Source organism: Podarcis muralis, chromosome 3, assembly GCF_964188315.1.
Source record: "Podarcis muralis chromosome 3, rPodMur119.hap1.1, whole genome shotgun sequence".
NCBI classification, from domain to species: domain Eukaryota; kingdom Metazoa; phylum Chordata; class Lepidosauria; order Squamata; family Lacertidae; genus Podarcis; species Podarcis muralis.
Genome location: NC_135657.1, coordinates 18,534,064 through 18,554,991, shown reverse-complemented (window position 1 = coordinate 18,554,991; position 20,928 = coordinate 18,534,064). Strand labels below are relative to the sequence as shown.

Below are 20,928 nucleotides of genomic sequence, written 5' to 3'. Positions count from 1 at the left end.
TTATATGCCACCTTTATCGTCCAAGGATCTCAAGGTGGTGTCCGTGGTTCTCCTCCCCTCCCCACTGCATCCTCACAACAACCCTATGAGGCAGGTCAGGCTAAGAGATGCTTCATGGCTGAGCGGGGATTCGAACTCTGCTCTCCCAGGTCCTAGTGCAACATTCTTTAACCATTACACCACACTCCTCTCACTGGTTTAGGAGGGGTCCTTGCCGTCTCAATTTCTAGTGCGGGTTAACATCACAGTAACTCTCTAAAGAAGGCTGGTTGCCGAAGAATTGATGCTTTTGAATTATGGTGTTGGAGGAGACTCTTGAGAGTCCCGTGGACTGCAAGAAGATCAAACCTATCCATTCTTAAGGAAATCAGCCCCGAGTGCTCACTGGAAGGTCAGATCCTGAAGCTGAGGCTCCAATACTGTGGCCACCTCATGAGAAGAGAAGACTCCCCGGAAAAGACCCTGATGTTGGGAAAGATGGAGGGCACAAGGAGAAGGGGACGACAGAGGACGAGATGGTTGGACTGTGTTGTCGAAGCTACCAGCATGAGTTTGACCAAACTGCAGGAGGCAGTGGAAGACAGGAGTGCCTGGCGTGCTCTGGTCCATGGGGTCACGAAGAGTCGGGCATGACTAAATGACTAAACAACAACTCCTCTCTGGCACACAATGCAGAACACACCTCAGGAAGAATGCATGGTTCCGATTTACAGAAGGCAGAATGATTGACAGGGAGGGCTACCAGGGTCCTCCCCCTCATTATAAACCTTATCTTGCTTTTCCCCTTCTCTCCCGTGGCTTCTGACAGAGAAAAAAATGGGGAGAGAGAAGAGTAAAAGAATCCACTGCCCTACTGAAGCCATTTCTGTGGGAAAGAGAGGCTGGAGACAGGAGTAGGACCTAAGCGGTGGAAATGAGCAGAAGTATCTAGGAAGCCTCTCAGCCAGTGGAAAATCTATTGATGACTGTGGACGACAAGAGAAAGACTAGGCCATGGCTTTGGAGGGCTCAGAATCTTGCCCCACTTTGCCTAATAGAGGAGCCGCCACCATCCATAAATCATCTTAAGAATTAGGGATGAGCTGTAGGGTGGCCAAGTTTGCTGAAGATACTAAATTGTTCAGTGTCATTAAAACAAAAAGACATGGCAAAGGTCTCCAAACCAGCAAATGTAAAATAATGAATGTGGGCACAAAAGAATCTTAATTTCACAGGGTCTCAAGTGGCAGTGACCGACCAGTAATGAAACCTTGGGGTTGTAGTGAATGCTCAGTGAAGATGGTTGGCCCAGTGGGCAGCCGCTGTGAAAAAAGCAAATTCCATGCCTGGGAACATTAATAAAGGATTTTTAAAAGAAACTTATGATATCATACTGTCTTAATACAAAACTGTAATACACCTGCATTCGGAGTACTGTGTACAGTCATTTTTTTATTTTTTATTTTAATTTCTGGTAGCCTCACGAGGACATTGTAAAAGGTCCAGAACGGGCAATCAGAATGATCAAGGGGAAGTTGCAAGTCTCCTAGGAAGAAAGGTTACAGCATTTGGAGCTTTTCAGAGAAAAGGCAAGGAAGAAGGGATGTGATAGAAGTTTATAAAATTATGCATGGCATGGAGAAAATATTTTCTCCCTCTCTCATAACACTAGAACTCGTGGACACCCAATGAAGCGAAATGCTGGAAGATTAGGAAAGAGAAAAGAATCTACTTCTTCATGCAGTGCATAAACTAGACCTGAAGGAGCGTCTCCACTCCCATCGTTCTGCCCAGACACTGAGGTCCAGCACCGAGGGCCTTCTGACAGTTCCCTCACTGCGAGAAGTGAGGTTACAGGGAATCAGGCAAAGGGCCTTCTCGGTAGTGGCACCTGCCCTGTGGAACGCCCTAGCATCAGATGTCAAGGAAATAAACAACTATCTGACTTTAGAACACATCTGAAGGCAGCCCTGTTTAGGGAAGTTTTTAATGTTTTATATTCTGTTGGGAGTCACCCAGAGTGGCTGGGAAAACCCAGCCAGATGGGCGGAATAATAATAATAATAATAATAATAATAATAATAATAATCATCATCATCATCATCATCTATGGAACTCACTCTTGCAGGAGGCAGTAACGGCCACCAAAGTTGGATGACTTTAAGAAAGGATTAGACAAATTCAAGGAAGACAAGGCTGTTGAGGGTGACTAGCCCCAATAAAATATAGCAATCTCCACTGCCAGAGGCAGTTACTGGGAACTGAAGATGGGAAGAGTGTTGCAGTGCTCATGCAGACCTCTGAAAGAACTAAACCAGTCATCCCAACCTTCTGCCCTCCAGATGTTTTGGACTACAGCTCCCATCATCCTTGACCCCTTGCCCTGTTAGCTAGGGATCATGGGAGTTGTAGGCCAAACCATCTGGAGGGCCGAAGGTTAGGGGTGATTGAACTAGATGGTTCAGCCGGCTCCCCTTACATTTTCTCAGTCAGTCGGAATGAGGGCTCTTCAACCTGTGCTAATTTGCAGGGAACCAAGTCAGCAGGATGCTAGCCTAGCGCACGGTAAACTTTACTACTGGAAAAGAACCAGGCGAAGCTGTTGCCCAAGCAAGCGAGATCCGCACTTAACATGCCTCAGGTGTTCCAGCTCAAGGAATGTAATTCACACCGGGAAGAGGGAAGCTAATGCGAGGAAAAGGTCAGGCGCTTGATCACGGCACCAAAACACTCCTGCAATATAGCGAAGCCTTTATTTTGCTGGAGAGGATTAATCAATCTCTTAAGAGGGCAGATGTCTTACCTGACCCTTTGGAAGGGCATTCCAATCCCGTCTCACTTCAGAGGGCAACTGGGTTCCACCTGAGACCCACGTGGTTCTGCTCCCCACAGGCGAGAAAGAAGATGAGCAATCCTCTCAGCTTCCTCCAGAATCCCAAATGCTCATTTGCTTCCCAAGCGCAAGAGACCATGTCTCTTTTCCCTGGCACTACTTTCTAGGGCTTTGAGCCGTGAGTCCATTTCTCTTTCTCTCTGTGTATCCTCCAGGTTGTTTTCTGGGAATCTAGGACCCCTTCCCTTTTCAAGCTGCAGCCCTGCTCTGTTCATTGACAGTGTGTACAGCGCAGGTTTACAGCATGTCAGCCAACACAACACTGTTTACGTCAATACATCCGCGCACATAAAGCGAGGAATATAAACCTTAAGATAAACTGCACTGCATTTCTTCCTCTTCCCATCATCACTGCAAGCGATCAGAATCAATAACACCATGAAGAGGAGTTGCTGCACTTTGCCAGTGTTATTTGCCTATTAAAAGACTCGGCGGTAATGAGTATTGCATTGCTAATTATTTAAAATTGGTTCCATAAACAAGCTTCACAAGTGCAACTGTGCTTCTCGGCAACTTTGCCGTTGCCCTAAAAACCTGGGTAAAAAGCAGCAGAGTTGGTGCAATGCACGTGGTTTTAAGAGCATGTACAATGATGCCAAGGGACACGGGTGGCGCTGTGGGTAAAAGCCTCAGCACCTAGGACTTGCCGATCGAAAGGTCGGCGGTTCGAATCCCCGCGGCGGGGTGAGCTCCCGTTGTTCGGTCCCAGCGCCTGCCAACCTAGCAGTTCGAAAGCACCCCCGGGTGCAAGTAGATAAATAGGGACCGCTTACTAGCGGGAAGGTAAACGGCGTTTCCGTGTGCGGCTCTGGCTCGCCAGATGCAGCTTTGTCACTCTGGCCACGTGACCCGGAAGTGTCTCCGGACAGCGCTGGCCCCCTGCCTCTTGAGTGAGATGGGCGCACAACCCTAGAGTCTGTCAAGACTGGCCCATACGGGCAGGGGTACCTTTACCTTTACCTTACAATGATGCCATAAATGTAATGCTAAAGTTCTTTTCTTTGCTGTGACTGTATTGTATAATAGAAATTTATTTTAAAAAGCCTTTTTATTATTATTTGTTAAATTTCTGTACCACCTTTCATCCGAGGATCACAGGGGGGTTTACAATTAAAAACACAAAAATGCATAACATAGTAATAAGACAAATCCACCCACCCACCACCCACTTTAAAAGGTCATAGATTGTTTAATTAACCAAAGGCCAGGCCGGCACCAGGTAAGCCTTCCTGGGGAAAGCATTCTAAAAATGGGCAGCCACTGCAGAAAAGACCAATTCTTGTGTTGCTGCCTTCCGGACCTCTCATGGAGGAGGCACACAAAAAAGGGCCTCAGATAATGATTGCAGGGTCTGGGTCAATTCATATGGAGAGAGGAAGTCAGGCCAGGGCTGGTGTTATATGCTCAAACCGCCTTGCTCTGGTGAGCAACCTGGCTGCTGAATTCTGCACCAGCTGAAGTTTCTGAACCATCTTCAGAGGCAGTCCCATGTACAACACATTGCAGTAATCTTGGCTGATTGATGAGGCCAGAGATTAATTCCTTTCTGTTCTGCAGTGCCAGGGAAACTGGCAACCGGAACAGAATTTTCTTTCTGGCGGGGGAACAGGAGGATCAAATTCACTGAAGCTGCTCCTTCTCGGGCCAATGGATAGAGACAGGCTTGTTCTCTCCTTCCCATGTTGTTCTTTCTTGAAGTCTCTCAATTTCTTGGTTCCCGGGTTGGTGGCAGAGGCCAGTGTCCTCCTCAGTCCCAGGGCAAGAGATTTTACAGGTCTCTTTGGATTCTGTGACCGCACTGGGAAAGTATACCATTGGATACCAGCTATGGAATTCAACTTCTTGCTAGAAAAATCAATAAATCCCAGCTTTCATTATAATAATAATTTATTATTTATACCCCACCCATCTGGCTGGGTTTCCCCAGCCACTCTGGGCGGCTTCCAACGGAATATTAAAATACAATAACCTATTAAACATTAAAAGCTTCCCTAAACAGGGCTGCCTTCAGATGTCTTCTAAAAATCTGGTAGTTGTTTTTCTCTTTGACATCTGGTGGGAGGGTGTTCCACAGGGCGGGTGCCACTACCGAGAAGGCCCTCTGCCTGGTTCCCTGTAACTTGGTTTCTCTCAGTGAGGGAACCGCCAGAAGGCCCTCGGCGCTGGACCTCAGTGCTGGGCAGAATGATGGGGGTGGAGACGCTCCTTCAGGTATACTGGACCGAGGCAGTTTAGGGCTTTCATTAAACCCCCCCCCCCCCCAACTTCTAAGTCGCAAAGGATGGAGCGAAGAGTATTGGGGCAAAGACTGATAAATTCACAGAAGACACATTCAGAGACAATATGCCACTGAACAACAATTGCTGGAGAGCAAGAGCAGGATGAGAAATGCATGCCCTGCTTGAGGGTTCCCTAGAAGTAGAATGCTGCACTGGATAGACCTTCTCATCTCACGCCAGCAGGGCTGCTGCTCTCAGGTGCTAAACCAGAGGGCTATAAGATGGATTTTTAGTAGGAAGGTTTTGAGATGCCCAGCATACCTCTTTGCTCCCTGCACCTCTGGATGAGAAGATTAAAGTAAGTTTTTTTTTAAAAAAGCAGTCTAATTTCATATAAAGGTAGCATCAAACAGCAGCTGCAAAATGTACAGAGACACAGATGCAAAGTGCTAAATTTGAGAAGCGTGCTCCTTATGTCATAGCACAGCCCCTGCAAAATTCTACTGTCCATCCATAAAAAGTGACTTTTTCTCCCCACTTCCAAGAATACAGAGCAGTTGTAGTTGGCTCAGAAGCAGAGAGAGAGAGAGAGAGAGAGAGAGAGAGAAGGGCAAGAACTAAAGGTCTGACAAGATTTGGAACGCAAGATAAAAACCGGAAAGTGATCTGCTTATCTGGAATGAAGCCACGATGGCAATTATTACTAGCTGAAAATATCAGGCCGTACTGAGAGAAACAGAGAAAAGAGGCGGGGGTGGGGGGCAATAGCAAATTAGGCGGAAATGGTGAGAAAATGTCTTTGCCCTAGGAAAATATGAAGTCCTGCAAATAAAATCTCACTTGATGCTCAAAAAGGAAGAAGTTTGATTTTATAAAATTAGTAACTTTACTTCAAAAATTTGTTCAGTGAAATGTTGCTATAAAACACCTTACCAGTTAGTAATCCAAAGCAGGTCTGTCAAAATGACATACACACTCATTGCCACCAGTAATGAGACGGCAATTATGTTTCTTTGTACAGAATCTCTAGAAACTGCCCAGATTTCAGTTCAATGTTAGAAGCATGCACATTCACAGCAAAACAAACAAACAAACAAACAAACAAACAAACAACAACCCAATTCTGGTTGTTTTGGTAGAATTTGAGAGTAAACAATTAAATGACTGAAATTGCAGATGGGCTAGTGCAGATCGTACACAAATTGGTGATTTTGTTGGTGCCCAGACATCTTAACACACTTGGTATTCTGATTCCAATTATTAAAATGATTTAATTTTATCTGAGTAAGTTGATGAAAGAGGTTTCTAGTAATATGGAGAGGTGGCCATTACTTAAAATTTAGCATTTGGGGGTAAGGTTAATAAATGAAAGATGAATATATTGCCACAGGTAATATATGTACTTTGTGGTATTTCATTATATAGTCCCCAAGCATATCTTCGGAAATTTATTGGGCTAATTGGGAACTTGATTTGGGATAATTCTCCACCACATTTTTTACTTAAAGAGACTTCAACTGTCAGCATTTGAAGATGGTTTTAATTTTTCAGATACGGAAAATATTATGGAAGATTCTGGCCTGCGTAATACCAGCACATGAAGCTAAGGCACGCTGCTTTCTGGGAAACTCTCTTAAGCTTCCACAGCAATCTGCAAAGAAAACAGCTGGGAATACAACCAAGCAGCACTAATAAGTAGCAAGAGAAGCAGGTGGATGGAAAATGGGGAGCCTCCAAGTCTGCACAGGCTGTGTAGTGGAAGAAACAAGGAGTGGGGAGTCCTGGGAAATATGTTTTGGGGGGGGAGGTGCTCCTTGACTTTGTGCCAAGCATGAGGCTTGCCCCTGGAAGGAGGGAGAGAACTTTTTGCAATAATTTTGCAAATAATTTGCAATAATTTGCAATCCATTTCCCATTGAAGGCGGCGAACGCTTCTCAGGCTGGGAATGTCACCAATTAATTTTGCTCAAATTCTCGCTTGTTCAGAGGACTGGAATGCCCCTAGCATTAGGGGCAGAGAAAACTTGGGATTGTTGACCTCGCTGGCCAGAGTCGATAGTTGATTTGCAGCAGGAGATTTGCACCTGTAAAATGGCGTGTCACAAATATAGCCAGATATTACACATCCTTCCTAAAAGGCAGCCTCCTTTTGTCCTTGGCGGCATTCCTTTTCCTCTTCTTGCTCAGGAAGCCCTCCAGCTTCCCACTCCTCTTCAGCTCTTTGTACTTCTCAGCCAGTTCCAATTTCCGCTTATCAGCTGCAAAGCACAAAAGGGAAAGTGGCCTTAACTCAAGCCAGCCATGTTCATAATGTCACTAGCAATTCCCATCCCTAACTCAAGCCTCCTCTTCCACTCCCAGTCCTCTCCCATCTTTCAATTAGAGTCCCGTGATTTTTTTAAAAAAAGAATCCACATTGATGACTGCACACCCCCTCAGTAAAAGTCACCACCCAATCCCTTTGATTTGCATTATTCCCCAGTGCGACTGGTAACCAGATCCAATGAACACAGCAGGTGAGAACACCATTCAAAGTGGCAGTGGCAGCGCTGACCATCTCCAATATGCAAACCAAGCAGAGGAGAGGAACATGACAGACTGTCTTTATAGAATGTAAATAGGGTCAGGGCAAGACTATCAGGTGCTCAAGGTCACACAGAATTTGGGTCAAACCAGGATAAACCCAGTAGCGCAGCTACGACTCTGATCAGTTTGTTTAACTGACTCCCATTGAGCCCTGTCTTAAAAGGATTTCTTCCTTCTGTTCAAGAGTCACACCACTGCAGACACCGCTGTGAACCAATTTATAGACATCAGCACAGTGGCATAGCGTGGGTTGCCAGGGCCCAGGGCTGTGTGGGATGGGTGGGAGGCTGGGAAACAGACAGTGTACGTGTGCTCATTCAACTGCCTAGCAGTGCCCCTGTCACCCAGGAGATCGCAGCCACAGAGATAAGAAGAGTTGTTCCATTGCATGGAGAGGTCGCTTCCTGGTTCGCAGGGAGAAACCGTTTTCAACAGAGCCTAGCAGCTGTATTGAGGCAGCACCGGGTGTTGACATTTTGCGCCCAAGCCAATCGCCCCTGTGCCCCCCGCCAGCTACGCCACTGCATCAGCAACAGGTCCCCTATTTGACAGCCTGATGGAAAGTCAAGGCTCGAACCGTGCATCTTCTGTTGACAGGCCAACACTTACACTTCTTTAGATAGAAGGGCTTCTTTCCTTGCTGGGCTAGCTCCCTCTGCTGCCTCTTCAAGGCCAGCTCCTTTTCTCTCTCCTTCTGCTGCTTCCTCTGTGTCTCCTCCTGCTGAGTCTAAGAAGCAAAGGTGGGCAAGTTGCAAACATGCCACGGCTGGCCAGCGTCAACCTTTCTCCTCTCCCCAATCTCATGGGCCTCACTGGAGCTTTCCGCTGAATGGCGGCTCCAGGCTTTGGGCCTCCAAAGGAAACCCGAGCTGCTCCTAATTCCCCACGGCCCCAACTCACCATTTGCTTGAGGAGCTGCTGCAACTTGGCTTGCCGCTCCACATTTCGGCTTTTCTTCAGGTGCTTCTGAACTACCTGCAGGGGGGAAAGAGGGGAGTGCGCTGAAAGGGAAGTCGCCTTTCAACCCAGGACTCTTGAGGTAAAAAACTGAGGTAAAAAAACAGGCTTTTCCTCCTTCTAGGCAGGTTGCACTCGACGTGAGTAGCTGCAGCCATTACCTCTTTCTCCTTCTTCCTGATGTCGTTCAAGAAGCCGTACGTCTTTTCAAAGATTTCTGGCTTATACTCCCCAGAGAGGTCATCAAAGCGAGGATCTCGAGGTACCTGGGGAGGAGGAAAGAGGAGCGAGCACTAAAATTTGAACATTGCCAAAAAGTGGTGTCTTTCTTCTTCTTCTCATCACTACTCTGTCTTTCAGGAGCAAGCCGGATCTGTATCACTCCTGTCACACTCGGTGGCCCTTGCCTCATGCAGCACTGCACTGAGCACTGCTTACTAAGTCAACAGTCTCCTCAGCCGTCATGCGAACTCCTTTATATTCATCCTCTCCCAAGTAATTTTCATTCATCCCCTCCAAGTAATTTTCAGTTGTGTTACTCAAATATTTTTCTTTTCTTTTCTGTTTATTTCTGTCCATGGACACAAGGCTATTTTCTTCCCTTTTTTATTAATTTGCAAATTTAACAAAGAAAATGAAAAAATGAAAACCAGAAAGGGCGAGGGGAAATGAAATAAAATTAAAGAGAAAAAAAGCAACTCACTTTCTTTTTAACAGGCACAACTCGTCTTAGATAGGGGACTGGCTTCTTGGCTGAAATTTCCAGAGGTCTGTGGGAGAGATAGAGAGTACATACTTAGGAAAGCGAAGCCTGGGGGTATTTCCTATCCCTGGGTGGGTTGATTCTCAGAACCATCTCTCAAGACGCGAAACTCAAACGCTGCGCCAGTGTTTTGCTTGTTTTCCCTCCGCACTGTTGACCACTAGAAACTTTTGGAAACTAAGAGACTGCTATATGCAAGGAACTGAAAGCCACTTGGAAAGCAAAGTGTGTTATGTAATATGACAAGAGAAGAGATTAAAGGGAAAAGTACATTAACGCAGGACTGGATTCAATCTTCTGAATTTTGGAACAAGATGTATTACTACCAGAAGAGTTTATAATAGATATTAAGGCTAACTACATGATGTATGTGTTTCCTTATATTTATTGCTATGTATATATTACGTGCTGTCAACAGATTATAAAAGTTTAGTTGATAAATAGTCTGGCCTTTAACCAATTATTGATTAATCATTACATTTAAATACTAGAGCCTTAGTATAGATGCCTTTTTGAGATATTGAAGGTAATGCAAGGTATCATCTGTTTACTGAATTGAAAGTTACCACTCACAGTTAGAAAGAAAAGGGCTCTTTAACATTACCTTCCCTCCATTCCACAGGGGAAAACATAACTTCAAAGAACAAGAGTGCCCTGAATTTTCATCCCCAATAATTTAAAACCCCCTTTTTTAAATCAAGAGAGTACAGTGGATGCTCAGGTTGTGAACATGATCCGTGCGGGAGGCACGTTTGCAACCCGCACCCCATGCGTCTGTGCACATGCAGGTTGCGATTGGGTGCTTCCGCGCATGTGCAAAGCACAATTTAGTGCCTCTGCATATGCACAAGTGCCAAAACCCGGAAGTAACCACCCCGGTACTTCCGGGTTCAGAGTGGTGCGCAACCTGAAATCACGCAAGCCGAAGTGTCTGTAACCTGAGGTATGACTGTACTCCTAAACACAACAGCATAATCCTATATCCTACTGCGTACAATGGACCTTACTTCCAAGTATATTTGCTAAGGATTGTAGTGTAGAGCTTTAGTTAACTACTCTACCAACGAAAGCATCACGTCCTGTTTACAGAAAATTGTGACATGCATATTATTAGTGAGCAGTGTTAGAAACTTACTAGGTGCCAAATGGCACCTTTGAAGTACTTTACAGACGTCACAACAGAATGTCTATTGGACTAGATGACCCTCAGAGTCCCTTCCAACACTACAATTCCATGATTCTCTGATCTCAACTACATTGCTTGACCATAGCTCGCTCTTACAACAATTCACTTGAAAGGAGAAACAAACACAGGGGAAATGGAAACGGAATCAACCAGGGTTCGAAATTAGCAGGGTGCCAGGCGCATTTTGAGCCTGAAGATTCTCCATTTGCGAGCACCTCAAAAAGTCTGGGTGCCATTTTTTGCTCCTGGCTGTCAGTCAAGGATTACTGAACTGTATGTGATTTGAAGCCTTGAAGTATACGTTAAGGAAAGAGTAGATGGTTTGGAAATACCAATATTTTATTGTATCCACCAAATTAAGCATGTATTAACAATTTATGCTAAAAACGTGTCACTTATGTGAATTGCTATTAATTGCTGCTTATCAAAATAATAAATAAAAAGTGTTGCCGACCTCCCCCCCACCCGGTAGGGACTAGACATTCTGTTTTGGCGCCCACAACCCAGGTCCCAGAAGTCATTTCTGGCTGGGAGTGGCCGCCGGGACCATATAACACCGGTTCTGAGAGACCTGCATTGGCTCCCAGTACGTTTCCGAGCACGATTCAAAGTGTTGGTGCTGACCTTTAAAGCCCTAAATGGCCTCGGTCCTGTATACCTGAAGGAGCGTCTCCACCCCCATCGTTCAGCCCGGACACTGAGATCCAGCGCCGAGGGCCTTCTGGCGGTTCCCTCATTGCGAGAAGTGAGGCTACAGGGAACCAGACAGAGGGCCTTCTCGGTAGTGGCGCCCGCCCTGTGGAACGCCCTCCCATTAGATGTCAAAGAGATAAATAATTACCTGATATTCAGAAGACATCTTAAGGCAGCCCTGTTCAGGGAAGTTTTTAATATGTAACGCTGTACTGTTTTTAACACTGATTGGGAGCCGCCCAGAGTGGCTGGGGAAACTCAGCCAGATGGGCGGGGTATAAATAATAAATTATTATTATTATATTATTTGGCTCCTAGCTTTCCTATTCTAGTTTCTAACACTGGAATTAACTATGGGCCAAGGCAGAGGTTTTCAAACTGTGGTCTGCGAGTTCCATTTGGGTGGCCTGTGGAGAGGCTGCAGCACAGTTAAATATCTCTGTACTCAGCCCTGAACTTCCTTTCCTTGATGTGATGATGGAGGACTAAGATGACCAGCAAGGAGTCCATGATTCGCACAACAGCACAAGACGTGCAGCTTTTGTTGCGCATGAGTCAGCTGACTCAACGGAGCTCTCAGTCGCCAACCTAGCACTCAGTCCACGCAGTTGCAATTGGACGCTCAACGGTAGCAAAATGGCGCCCAGGGAATTTTAAACACTGTCGGTGAGGTGCCTGTAGTTGTTATTTCAAATAACTATCACACACAGAATTTCAAAGGGGAAAACAGGCCTCAGAGGAAAGCTAAGAGACCAATTTCCCTTTCAAGCTTGAAGGAAGGCTCTTCAAATGCACATCCATTGAGCCAAATTCTATCCTCCAAATAGTCACAGGAATATAGAAGCTGTCTTGTACACAGTCAGCACATTTCCCCATCTATCTCAGTGTTATGTACACGGACTGGCGGGATGCGGGTGGCGCTGTGGTCTAAACTACCGAGCCTCTTGGGCTTGCTGATCAGAAGGTCGGCGATTCGAATTCCCATGACAGAGTGAGCTCCCGTTGCTCTGTCCCAGCTTCTGCCAACTAGCAGATCGAAAGCATGCCAGTGAAAGTAGATAAATAGGTATCACTGTGGCGGGAAGGTGAACTGCATTTCTGTGTGATCTGGCTTCCATCAGAAGCGGTTTAGTCTTGCTGGCCACATGACCCAGAAAGCTGTCTGTGGACAAACGCCAGCTCCCTTGGCCTGAAAGCGAGATGAGGGCTACAACCCCATGGTTGCCTTTGACTGGACTTAACCATCCAGGGGTCTTTTGATTTTATTTTATTATACCTTACACTGACTGGCAGCAGCTCTCCAGAGTCTCAGCCTGACCTGGGGATGCTAGGGACTGAACCCAAGCATGCATTCTATCACCAAGAGCTATGGTCGCTGTATCCGGTCCCTCCCCAGCTGAAGGACTTGCAGACTAGCTTCTCTTCAGCTCCACACCTGGCTGACTGGTTGAGGGATAGCACTTGAATCTTGCTCTCTGCCACCAACATTCCCTGGCAACAAAAAGGGAAGGCACCCAGACTGCTGCCAGCCACTTCTGTTTGGGGAGGGGAGCTTGAAACAAGGGGTCATTTCAACCCCCATTCCCCCCCCCTGCAAGCGCAGGCAGGCACCCTCTCACGCCCGCCATCCACACACCCACTGGGTCCGCACTCCCATGCAGAATGGGAGGATGTAAAGACGGAAAGCGAAGAAAACATTTAGATTCCGCTGGCATGGGTGGATTCCGATGCGAATGATTGTATTGCTGTGATTGCAATCTGTATGGCAAATTAATTATATAATCAGTGGGTAAAAGAGGGGAAAGCGCTAATTAAAAAAAAAAAGCAGCTTCCCAGGCTGTGTGCATCTAATTAAGTGCTCTTATCATTCCGTCCCCTTTTCACCTGCATTCATTGCCTTTTAAGAGGGCGTCTTTTTCTTCAGAATTGCAGGGCACAAACCGCAAGTCATTATGTGTATGCTACTCTGAATAAAGGTCGGGGAGCAAAGTTTCAGACAAAATAATATAATCTCTAATGAGATTTTGCTTTTCTGATGTTCAAAGTCAAGATTTTGGTTTGAAATGGTGGTCCCTAGCCTTTATCGGTATATCACAGGGTTCTGCTACCAGCTGTATAAGATGCAAGTTTTCATCCCAAGACCCAAAGTCAGATAAATTTGGATGGAAATATTTTTTGATTGATGGAATGACACTGACATCTCTCTGGAAGTGGACCCACCCCAAGCTACTTTTGGATGTTCATAATCTCTCTAGTATCCAGAACTGCTTTTTATCATCAGCTCCGGCAGATTATTTATTCCTGATCAATGGCTCTGGCTTAAAACCAGGGGTGGGAAGGCTTTGCCCCCACCCCATATCATTGGATTCCAACTCCCATCAGCCCCATCCTGTGTGGACAATAGACTGGAATGATGGGAGCTGTGGTTCAATAACGCCTGGAATGCCACCCATTTCTCATCCCTGGCTCTGGAAACCATCGTTCAATTTGTAATCTCTAGGCTGAGCTACTGCAATATGCTCTATCTGGGGCTTCTGCTAGAGTATTCAAAAGCTGTTCTTCATGCAAAACCCAGCAGCCCATTAATTAACGTCAAGGAACACTCGGGATTATGCAACGCTGTATCTGCTTCAACCACCAATTGGCTTCCATGCCCTTTCCAAAAATGCTGACATTACGCTTTCAAGTCCTAAACAACTTGGGCTCAGGGAAAGCACGAGAGGTTGTCTCTCAGTAAAAATCAGCAAAGGAGACCCTCCTCTGACAACAGCCCCACTTAGAAAAGGTCAAGGACCAGGGCTTTCTCAGTCGTTGCTTCTGTTTTATGGGATACAATGACCGAAAGGTGCCCAGATTTATTACAATTTGCAAAGTTTTGGTTTTTTAAATCCTCTTTCACCTGTAGCTTGATGTAAAATAAGTTTTAATATTGTTGTGTTCTTAAACTTTATATCCATGAATAACCACAGCTATTGTTCAAGTGGTAAGAAGAAAGAACTAAGCACCACTCATATTTACTAAGCCTACAACTTACATACATTTAACTTGTACGCATTCAGCTTTATGCGTGAGACAAAAAGTAAAATGAAGGGGGCAGGATTCCAGGAAAAATGACACCCCCCCAACCTGCCGTTGAACCAAACGTGTTTTGATGACATGCAATTTGGGCTTTGGGCGCGATCCCGAGAACGTAACCCCAGCGTCAGTTGCAGGCTTACTGTACGTTAGAACTGTTTTGGCTCCAGCTGCACCTGAGCACTTCAGTGGAAAGGCAGGCTATAAAAAGCAGTAAATACTGGAATAAACTTATGCAAAGCAGGAGTTCGGAAAAGGTCTCCACTTTAGCAATAAACGGTTCCAGCACCCCGTTCCCTACCTCTCTCCAACCTGCTGGATTACCACCTTCAAAGCATTTTCAACCCACACCGCCCAATTATTCAGAAGACAAAAGCAGGTGATGAACCTGGAATATTCTCTCCACAATGGATTGGTCCAGTAAAGTCAACATATCACTTATTTGGTGCCTTTTACTCCCTGGACTGACGTGGCGCCATCGCTATGCCAACATAAATTTTAATGAGCCGCCGTAGAAATCCTTTGAAAATATGACACCCAGACCCTCTTCGGCAGTGACATTAACCAAGTCACACTCCTGTTGTGCTTCGCAACCGCTAGCCTTCAGACGCGGCAGAAAAAGCAGCGCATCACGGGAAACAGACGGCTCTCTATGAAACAGCCTTTTTCAGAGGGATACACCAAATTCCCTCAGGAGAAGTGCAAACTGATAAAATTATGAGGAGTGGAGAAAACGAGTAAGCTAATCTTCTGCACCAACAGCCCATGAACGGCTCGATGAAGTTAATTATATTTTTATTAGCTAGCTGAAAAGACAGCACCCTTACCAGAGTTGTGACAGTACTGTGGAGTTTCGCAGGCAGAGCTGCCAGTTCCTGATCCAGATGCGGCACCTATTGCTTTAACAGCCCCGGGGCAGCAAAACATTATTTTAGGGTGGTGTCCCAGCTGCCCCACTGCAACATTTCTCCTCCAGGTTTTAAGTAGCAATGGGATTCTGCTTTCTGCAGCAGGCAGATGGGCAACATTTAGGCTCATACCCAACAAAGTTGTCCTGTAAGCACAAGGAGTTCAACCTGTGCTTCTTCTCATCTCCCTATGTACACACCCCAAATCTGTTCTAGGGTTCCCCCCAACCCTAGAGAGCAGATTTGGGGGTGGGCAGAGGAATCCCATTGTGCAGGCAGCAGTCCTTGCACTAATAGGACGACTTAGTCAGATACAAGCCAGAGAATGGACCGCAGCAGCGGGGCAGGAGCTGTCATTCCAGACACAATGTGGGAATTCACAAACCAGCCAGGCTCCTGCAGACACCTCTCACTTTTCACTTCCCTAATATACTGGTTTCCAATGAGCATGCGGAAGATTTTATAAAGCTTGCTCACTTTTTAAAAAATATTGCGGTGTTATGTTGCTTGCTTCTGAATCCAATTTCATTCAAGAATGCACCACTGAACAGGATAGAATTTGGGGAGCATTCCCTTCAAGTCGAGAGGGTTCCTTTCAAAGACACACACACAAACACCTAGCTGATTTGATTCCAGCTGCACTGGGGCTTTTGTAGAAAGGCTCTCTCTCAAAAGGCTTTGGAGAGATAAAAATAGAAATAAGCAACCCATAATAGAAGAGGCATTTCGAAAGGCTTATATAGCATTGTCTGGAAAGCCAGTGAGAGCTTCAGGTAAAAGGTGAAGTAACAGCACAAGATATTAACAGAGGGTGGGGAGGGGAGAGAGAAGAGAAGCAGAGAAAGTTGGAAACAGATGAGAGAGAACTGATGAAGGAAAGAGCAGGTGTCTCTTGGAAGGGACACTTACGGCGAGTGAAACCTGGCTTCAGGATGATGAACAAAGAGTAATGACACACAGCAAAATGGAGAGAACTGCAGGGAGGTGTCCGAGTAGGGAATACAGTGACGATTTGCATCCGTGTCTGCTTTAATGTTTAAATTACTCATCACATTGATGGCATTTTACAGAATACAGTGGTACCTCGGGTTAAGTACTTAATTCGTTCCGGAGGTCCGTTCTTAACCTGAAACTGTTCTTAACCTGAAGCACCACTTTAGCTAATGGGGCCTCCTGCTGCCGCCGCGCCGCCGGAGCACGATTTCTGTTCTCATCCTGAAGCAAAGTCCTTAACCCGAGGTAATATTTCTGGGTTAGCGGAGTCTGTAACCTGAAGCGTATGTAACCTGAGGAACCACTGTACACCGAAGTGTGAGAGACTGGGAACACTAACGGGGGCCAAAGAGTCCCATAAAGGGCTCCCAGAGAGGCTTAGGAAGAAGGAAGTAAATTAACCCCAGCAAGGTTATAAAAATGCATTGAGAGCAAGGTAGCAGCTCCAGTGGTGCAGACCATAAAGCAGACAATTAAGGCTGTTAGTTCTTCAGGTAAGTCCATGCTACCTAGAAAACCACCCACCCTCCCAGAGGGAGCCCTCTGGTTAAACTCCAATTCCTTCTTCCCAGGATGAATGCATTCTGCTCCAATAGCTCTCCAGAGGCAGCTAAGAAATCTCTACGCCCTTCACCAAGCAGAAAAGGGCTTACTGCAGGAGCCCGTGCGCAAGTTCGGTAATTGCTACCTTGAGAGCTCACTCTCGAGTAAGGAAGCGCAGGTTTGCAGACTTCACCTGAGCCCAGGGGAATGCAGTTCTCCTCACAACAGGGAAACGCATTTACCCGTGCTTGTTTGGACGCTGCCTCTTCTCTGGTTTTGTGACATTTACTGCCCTTTTGCCAGTAGTCATCTGCTGATAAGCCTTGGTCCCAACTCGATTTCTCAACTGCAGCAGCTCCTCAAAAGACACCGAAGACCATTCTGGGGGAAAGAAAAAAACGAGACACCCCCAAACAAATGTCAGTCTTTGGATTATTCAAACTCATCCCCACCTGCCCGCCCAACCTGCTTCATGTTGAATGCTACTGTCTTTTTTTGCATTCAGATTGCAAGGGCAGCTGCAGGTAAACACCTTGCGATTCATGCAAGTGCCACCACAAAAACCCCGCACACCCACCCAGTGCTCAATCTCACAGCCCCTTCAAAGACACACTAAACTGCCCTGCCAATGGTGCTATCCCCATGTGGCTGGGCTAAGTATTCAGGGCCTATCATGGGGACCTTTTTAACCCAAACAGCATCCCACCAGGGACACAGACCAATGGGAAGAGGCCTCAACAGCAGTATGGGACAGCACTATTGGAAGCTTCTCCCTGGGAGTGTCTGAAGGAATCCCATCTGTACTGGAGTTGTGTGGAAGGACTACAAACTTGGCATCCTACGTTAAGTAGCCACACACTGTGCTAGACCTGCAGAATTATGACACAGACCGGGTCACAGCTCTATCTGTGAAATTAGGATCCAAACAAATAAAAACAAAATGGTCACTCAACTAATGGTTTCAGAGTTTGGTGCACACAAGCCAAAACTGCCAACTAATATACAAATTAGCTGATTTTTAACATCTTCCATTCACATGTTAAAGAGGGCAGAAGGTTGAAAGTTTGTGTGCATTCTAACTTCCTTTAGTATTTCTGAAAAATGACCAGAGTAGTAATTCTAGATTCACGACTTAGAATTAAGAGCACTTTCACATCAGAGGTGTAAATCAGTCTCGGCTTGTATCTTCGGCCTTTTAATGAATTTTTTTTTAAATCAGCTGTTCTCGGAGCTCAAGTGCAGCTTCAAAATTGAACTCTTCCACCTTGCATTCACATGTAACACACAGAATGAGAGATGCTTAGCATTGATTAGGAAATAGACTAGAAATGCCCACTCTCTCCCCCACTGCCCAAAAATAAGGAATTCGGAATACATTCAGAGCTGCTTGCAGGTCCGTTATACGACAAGTACTTGACTCTCCGCTTGTCTTAGAAAGGAACACTTCTGAAGTCAAGCCATTCCTATAGCACAAATCTTTCCTTAGGCTTTCTCTCTCTCAAGGGGCTTCTCAGTCCTGGTTGCTGACACTGCTAAAGAGCTTTCTGCATTACAGACACTGCCCTAAGGATTAAGGGAAAGCCCTTCCAGCTCCCATCTCTTTTATGACCTGGGGACAGAACACAACTGTTTGCGCATGGCACATTTCATCAACATGTTGCGGCAGGCAGTCGCATTTTACAAAGGTTCCAAAAGACATGATGTTGATTGATATATCATACACAGTGCAGATTAAATATAAATAAGTAAAACCCAATTTCTAGCACAAAGTGCTTGCAATTTAAATTTTGACGGCTGAGGTGACATCAGAGGAAGGGGGGAAAATAGGAGATGAAAGCATAGCAGGGAGTGATTTTATCTTCCTAAATACATAAAAATGTAAGGCTGTCGTTGGGCAGCCCCCATTGGAGGAATTGTAGTGCCTCATAACAATTTGGATTTGCATGGAGTCCTCATGGGGGGTGGTAGGAAGGGGGCGTTATTGGTTTGTTCTCGTTTTTATTATGTATTTTGTGTTTTTTATCTCGTCTTTTTATGTTGTGAACCACCCTGAGGCCTATGGATGAAGGGCAGTATGCAAATGTAATAATGATGAGAAGCAAAAGAGAAGGCAGGTTGTACAACAGCATGGGGACAAGAAAGGAGAATCACTGAGAGGGGAGGAGTGGTTTTAAAGCAACACCAGACGCTTGAGTAAAGAAGAAATGGTGGGAACAGAGAGGAAAATGGCAGCTTTTTAAAAAAATGGCGGAGGTTTGAGGAAACTTTTACGATCATTTGAGTACATCAGGAAAGGAGGAATACTGAAAAGGAACATTTGGTTGATTTAAACTTCCATTCCTCGGCTAGCTTATGCGAGATAAAGGATGTGCAACCTATGACTCCATAGTATTTCCCCACAATCCTGGTACCTCCACTCCTGGTACCATGCGTTGTCTTCTACATGAAGTTCCAGAGTCATTGTAGTATTTAAGAACAGAGTCTTTATTAAGAAGCAACATCCGTCAACAGAACCCTACCGTGCTCTAACTGAAGAAGCTAACTGACAGCCTTGCTCTTTAAATTCTGTTTATTTTAAAGAGACAGCAGAATGGATCCGCATCGGGGTTTGTGTGCAAGCGAGAGGGGGAGGCGTGGAAATGGGGTGGCGTGCAAGGGAGAGTTGAGGTAAGTAAGCAGACGGGGGGGGGGGGGAAGGATGAGAGAAAGGAGAGAGCAGAAGGCATGGGAACGAGGTTGAAACTGAAGGCAGGGGCATGAAAGGGTTTGATGAATAGGACGTGAGGTGATGCTGGCTTCATAATTCGGCATAAAGTGAAAAGGATGCTTAGTAGTTGCAATGTGTGGGAGGAAGAAGATGCAGGTGGTTACCATGGAGGAGTTTTGTGTGCAAAGGAGGTTGCACAAAAGAAGGATGAGGAGGCATGGACATGGAGGGTCGGTGAAAACAGGGATGCAAAGCTGGACTAACAAACAGAAGAGAGAAATGGCACGAGAAATGGGGCTGGGAAGGTGAAAAGCAAGCTTAGTCCTTCCACGGGGTGTTACAGGGAAGCTCCAGGAGGTTAATGGGGAGGAATGGCAGGGGAGGTTGGCAAGTGGAGCAAACTAGTAGGAACATAAAAAGGTAAAGGTAAAGGACCCCCCCCCTGACAGTTAAGTCCAGTCATGAACGACTCTGGAGTTGCGGCGCTCATCTCGCTTTACTGGCCGAGGGAGCTGGCGTTTGTCCACAGACAGTTTTTCCGGGTCATGTGGCCAGCTGGTGAAACCAGAGCAGCGCACGGAAATGCCATTCACCTTCCCACCAGAGTGGTACCTATTTATCTAATTGCACTTTGACGTGCTTTCGAACTGCTAGGTTGGCAGGAGCAGAGACCGAGCAACGGGAGTTCACCCCATCGCGGGGATTCGAACCGCCGACCTTCCGATCGGCAAGCCCTAGGCTCAGTGGTTTAGACCAGTGTTTCCCAACCGGTGTTCCGCGGCACACCAGTGTGCCGTGAGACCTTGCCTGGTGTGCCGTGGGAGGGAGGCGGGAGAGGCGGGGCGGCGGCGGCATCTCCTGCTGGATGCAAATCCAAACATGGCGGGCGCCTCCCTCGCTCCTTTGTAGGCGGACCATCGAGAGAGAAAGAAAAGGAGGCGAAAGAGCGAGAGAAGGCGCCTGCGCGGAAAGAGGAGCGAGCAGTGCGCCTGCGCGCCGCGGCGCCCGAGATCGCTTCTCCCCACCGCCCCTTGCTTCAAAAGAGGTCCGGGGACAGCGGGAAGCGCTTCGCGCTGCCCCCGGACCTCGTTTGAAGCAAGGCTTTGCGGGGAAAAGCGATCTCCCCGCAGCCCCTTGCTTCAAAAGAGGTCCGGGGGCAGCGGGAAGCGCAGCGCTTCTTCCCCACTGCCCCCGGACCTCTTTTGAAGCAAGGGGCTGCGGGGAGATCGCTTCTCCCGGTGCTCCGAAGCGGGGCGGGGGGGCGGGAACACCTGCCCCAGCCGCCCCGCTTCGGAACGCTGCTCTGAAGCGGGGCAGGGGGGCGGGAACACCCGCCCCAGCCGCCCCGCTTCGGAACGCTGCTCCGAAGCGGGGCGGGGGGGCGGGAACCTCGCACCCCGCCGCCGGGCATCGGAACGATGCCCCG

At 46.7% G+C, this 20,928-nt stretch overlaps 1 protein-coding gene across 1 annotated transcript in view; it reads right to left on the bottom strand.

Moving 5' to 3' along the window:
* Positions 1–4,041: 4,041 nt before the first annotated feature.
* Positions 4,042–20,928, bottom strand: part of RRP36 (ribosomal RNA processing 36) — a 36,824-nt gene continuing 19,937 nt past the window's right edge. The window contains exons 3-8 of the mRNA XM_028724899.2: positions 17,038–17,176; positions 9,338–9,404; positions 8,796–8,900; positions 8,578–8,652; positions 8,287–8,404; positions 4,042–7,349 (exon numbers count right to left, since the gene is read on the bottom strand). Coding sequence (XP_028580732.2) covers positions 7,210–7,349; positions 8,287–8,404; positions 8,578–8,652; positions 8,796–8,900; positions 9,338–9,404; positions 17,038–17,176 — 644 coding nt within the window. The 3' untranslated portion in view covers positions 4,042–7,209. The remainder of the gene's footprint in view (positions 7,350–8,286; positions 8,405–8,577; positions 8,653–8,795; positions 8,901–9,337; positions 9,405–17,037; positions 17,177–20,928) is intronic.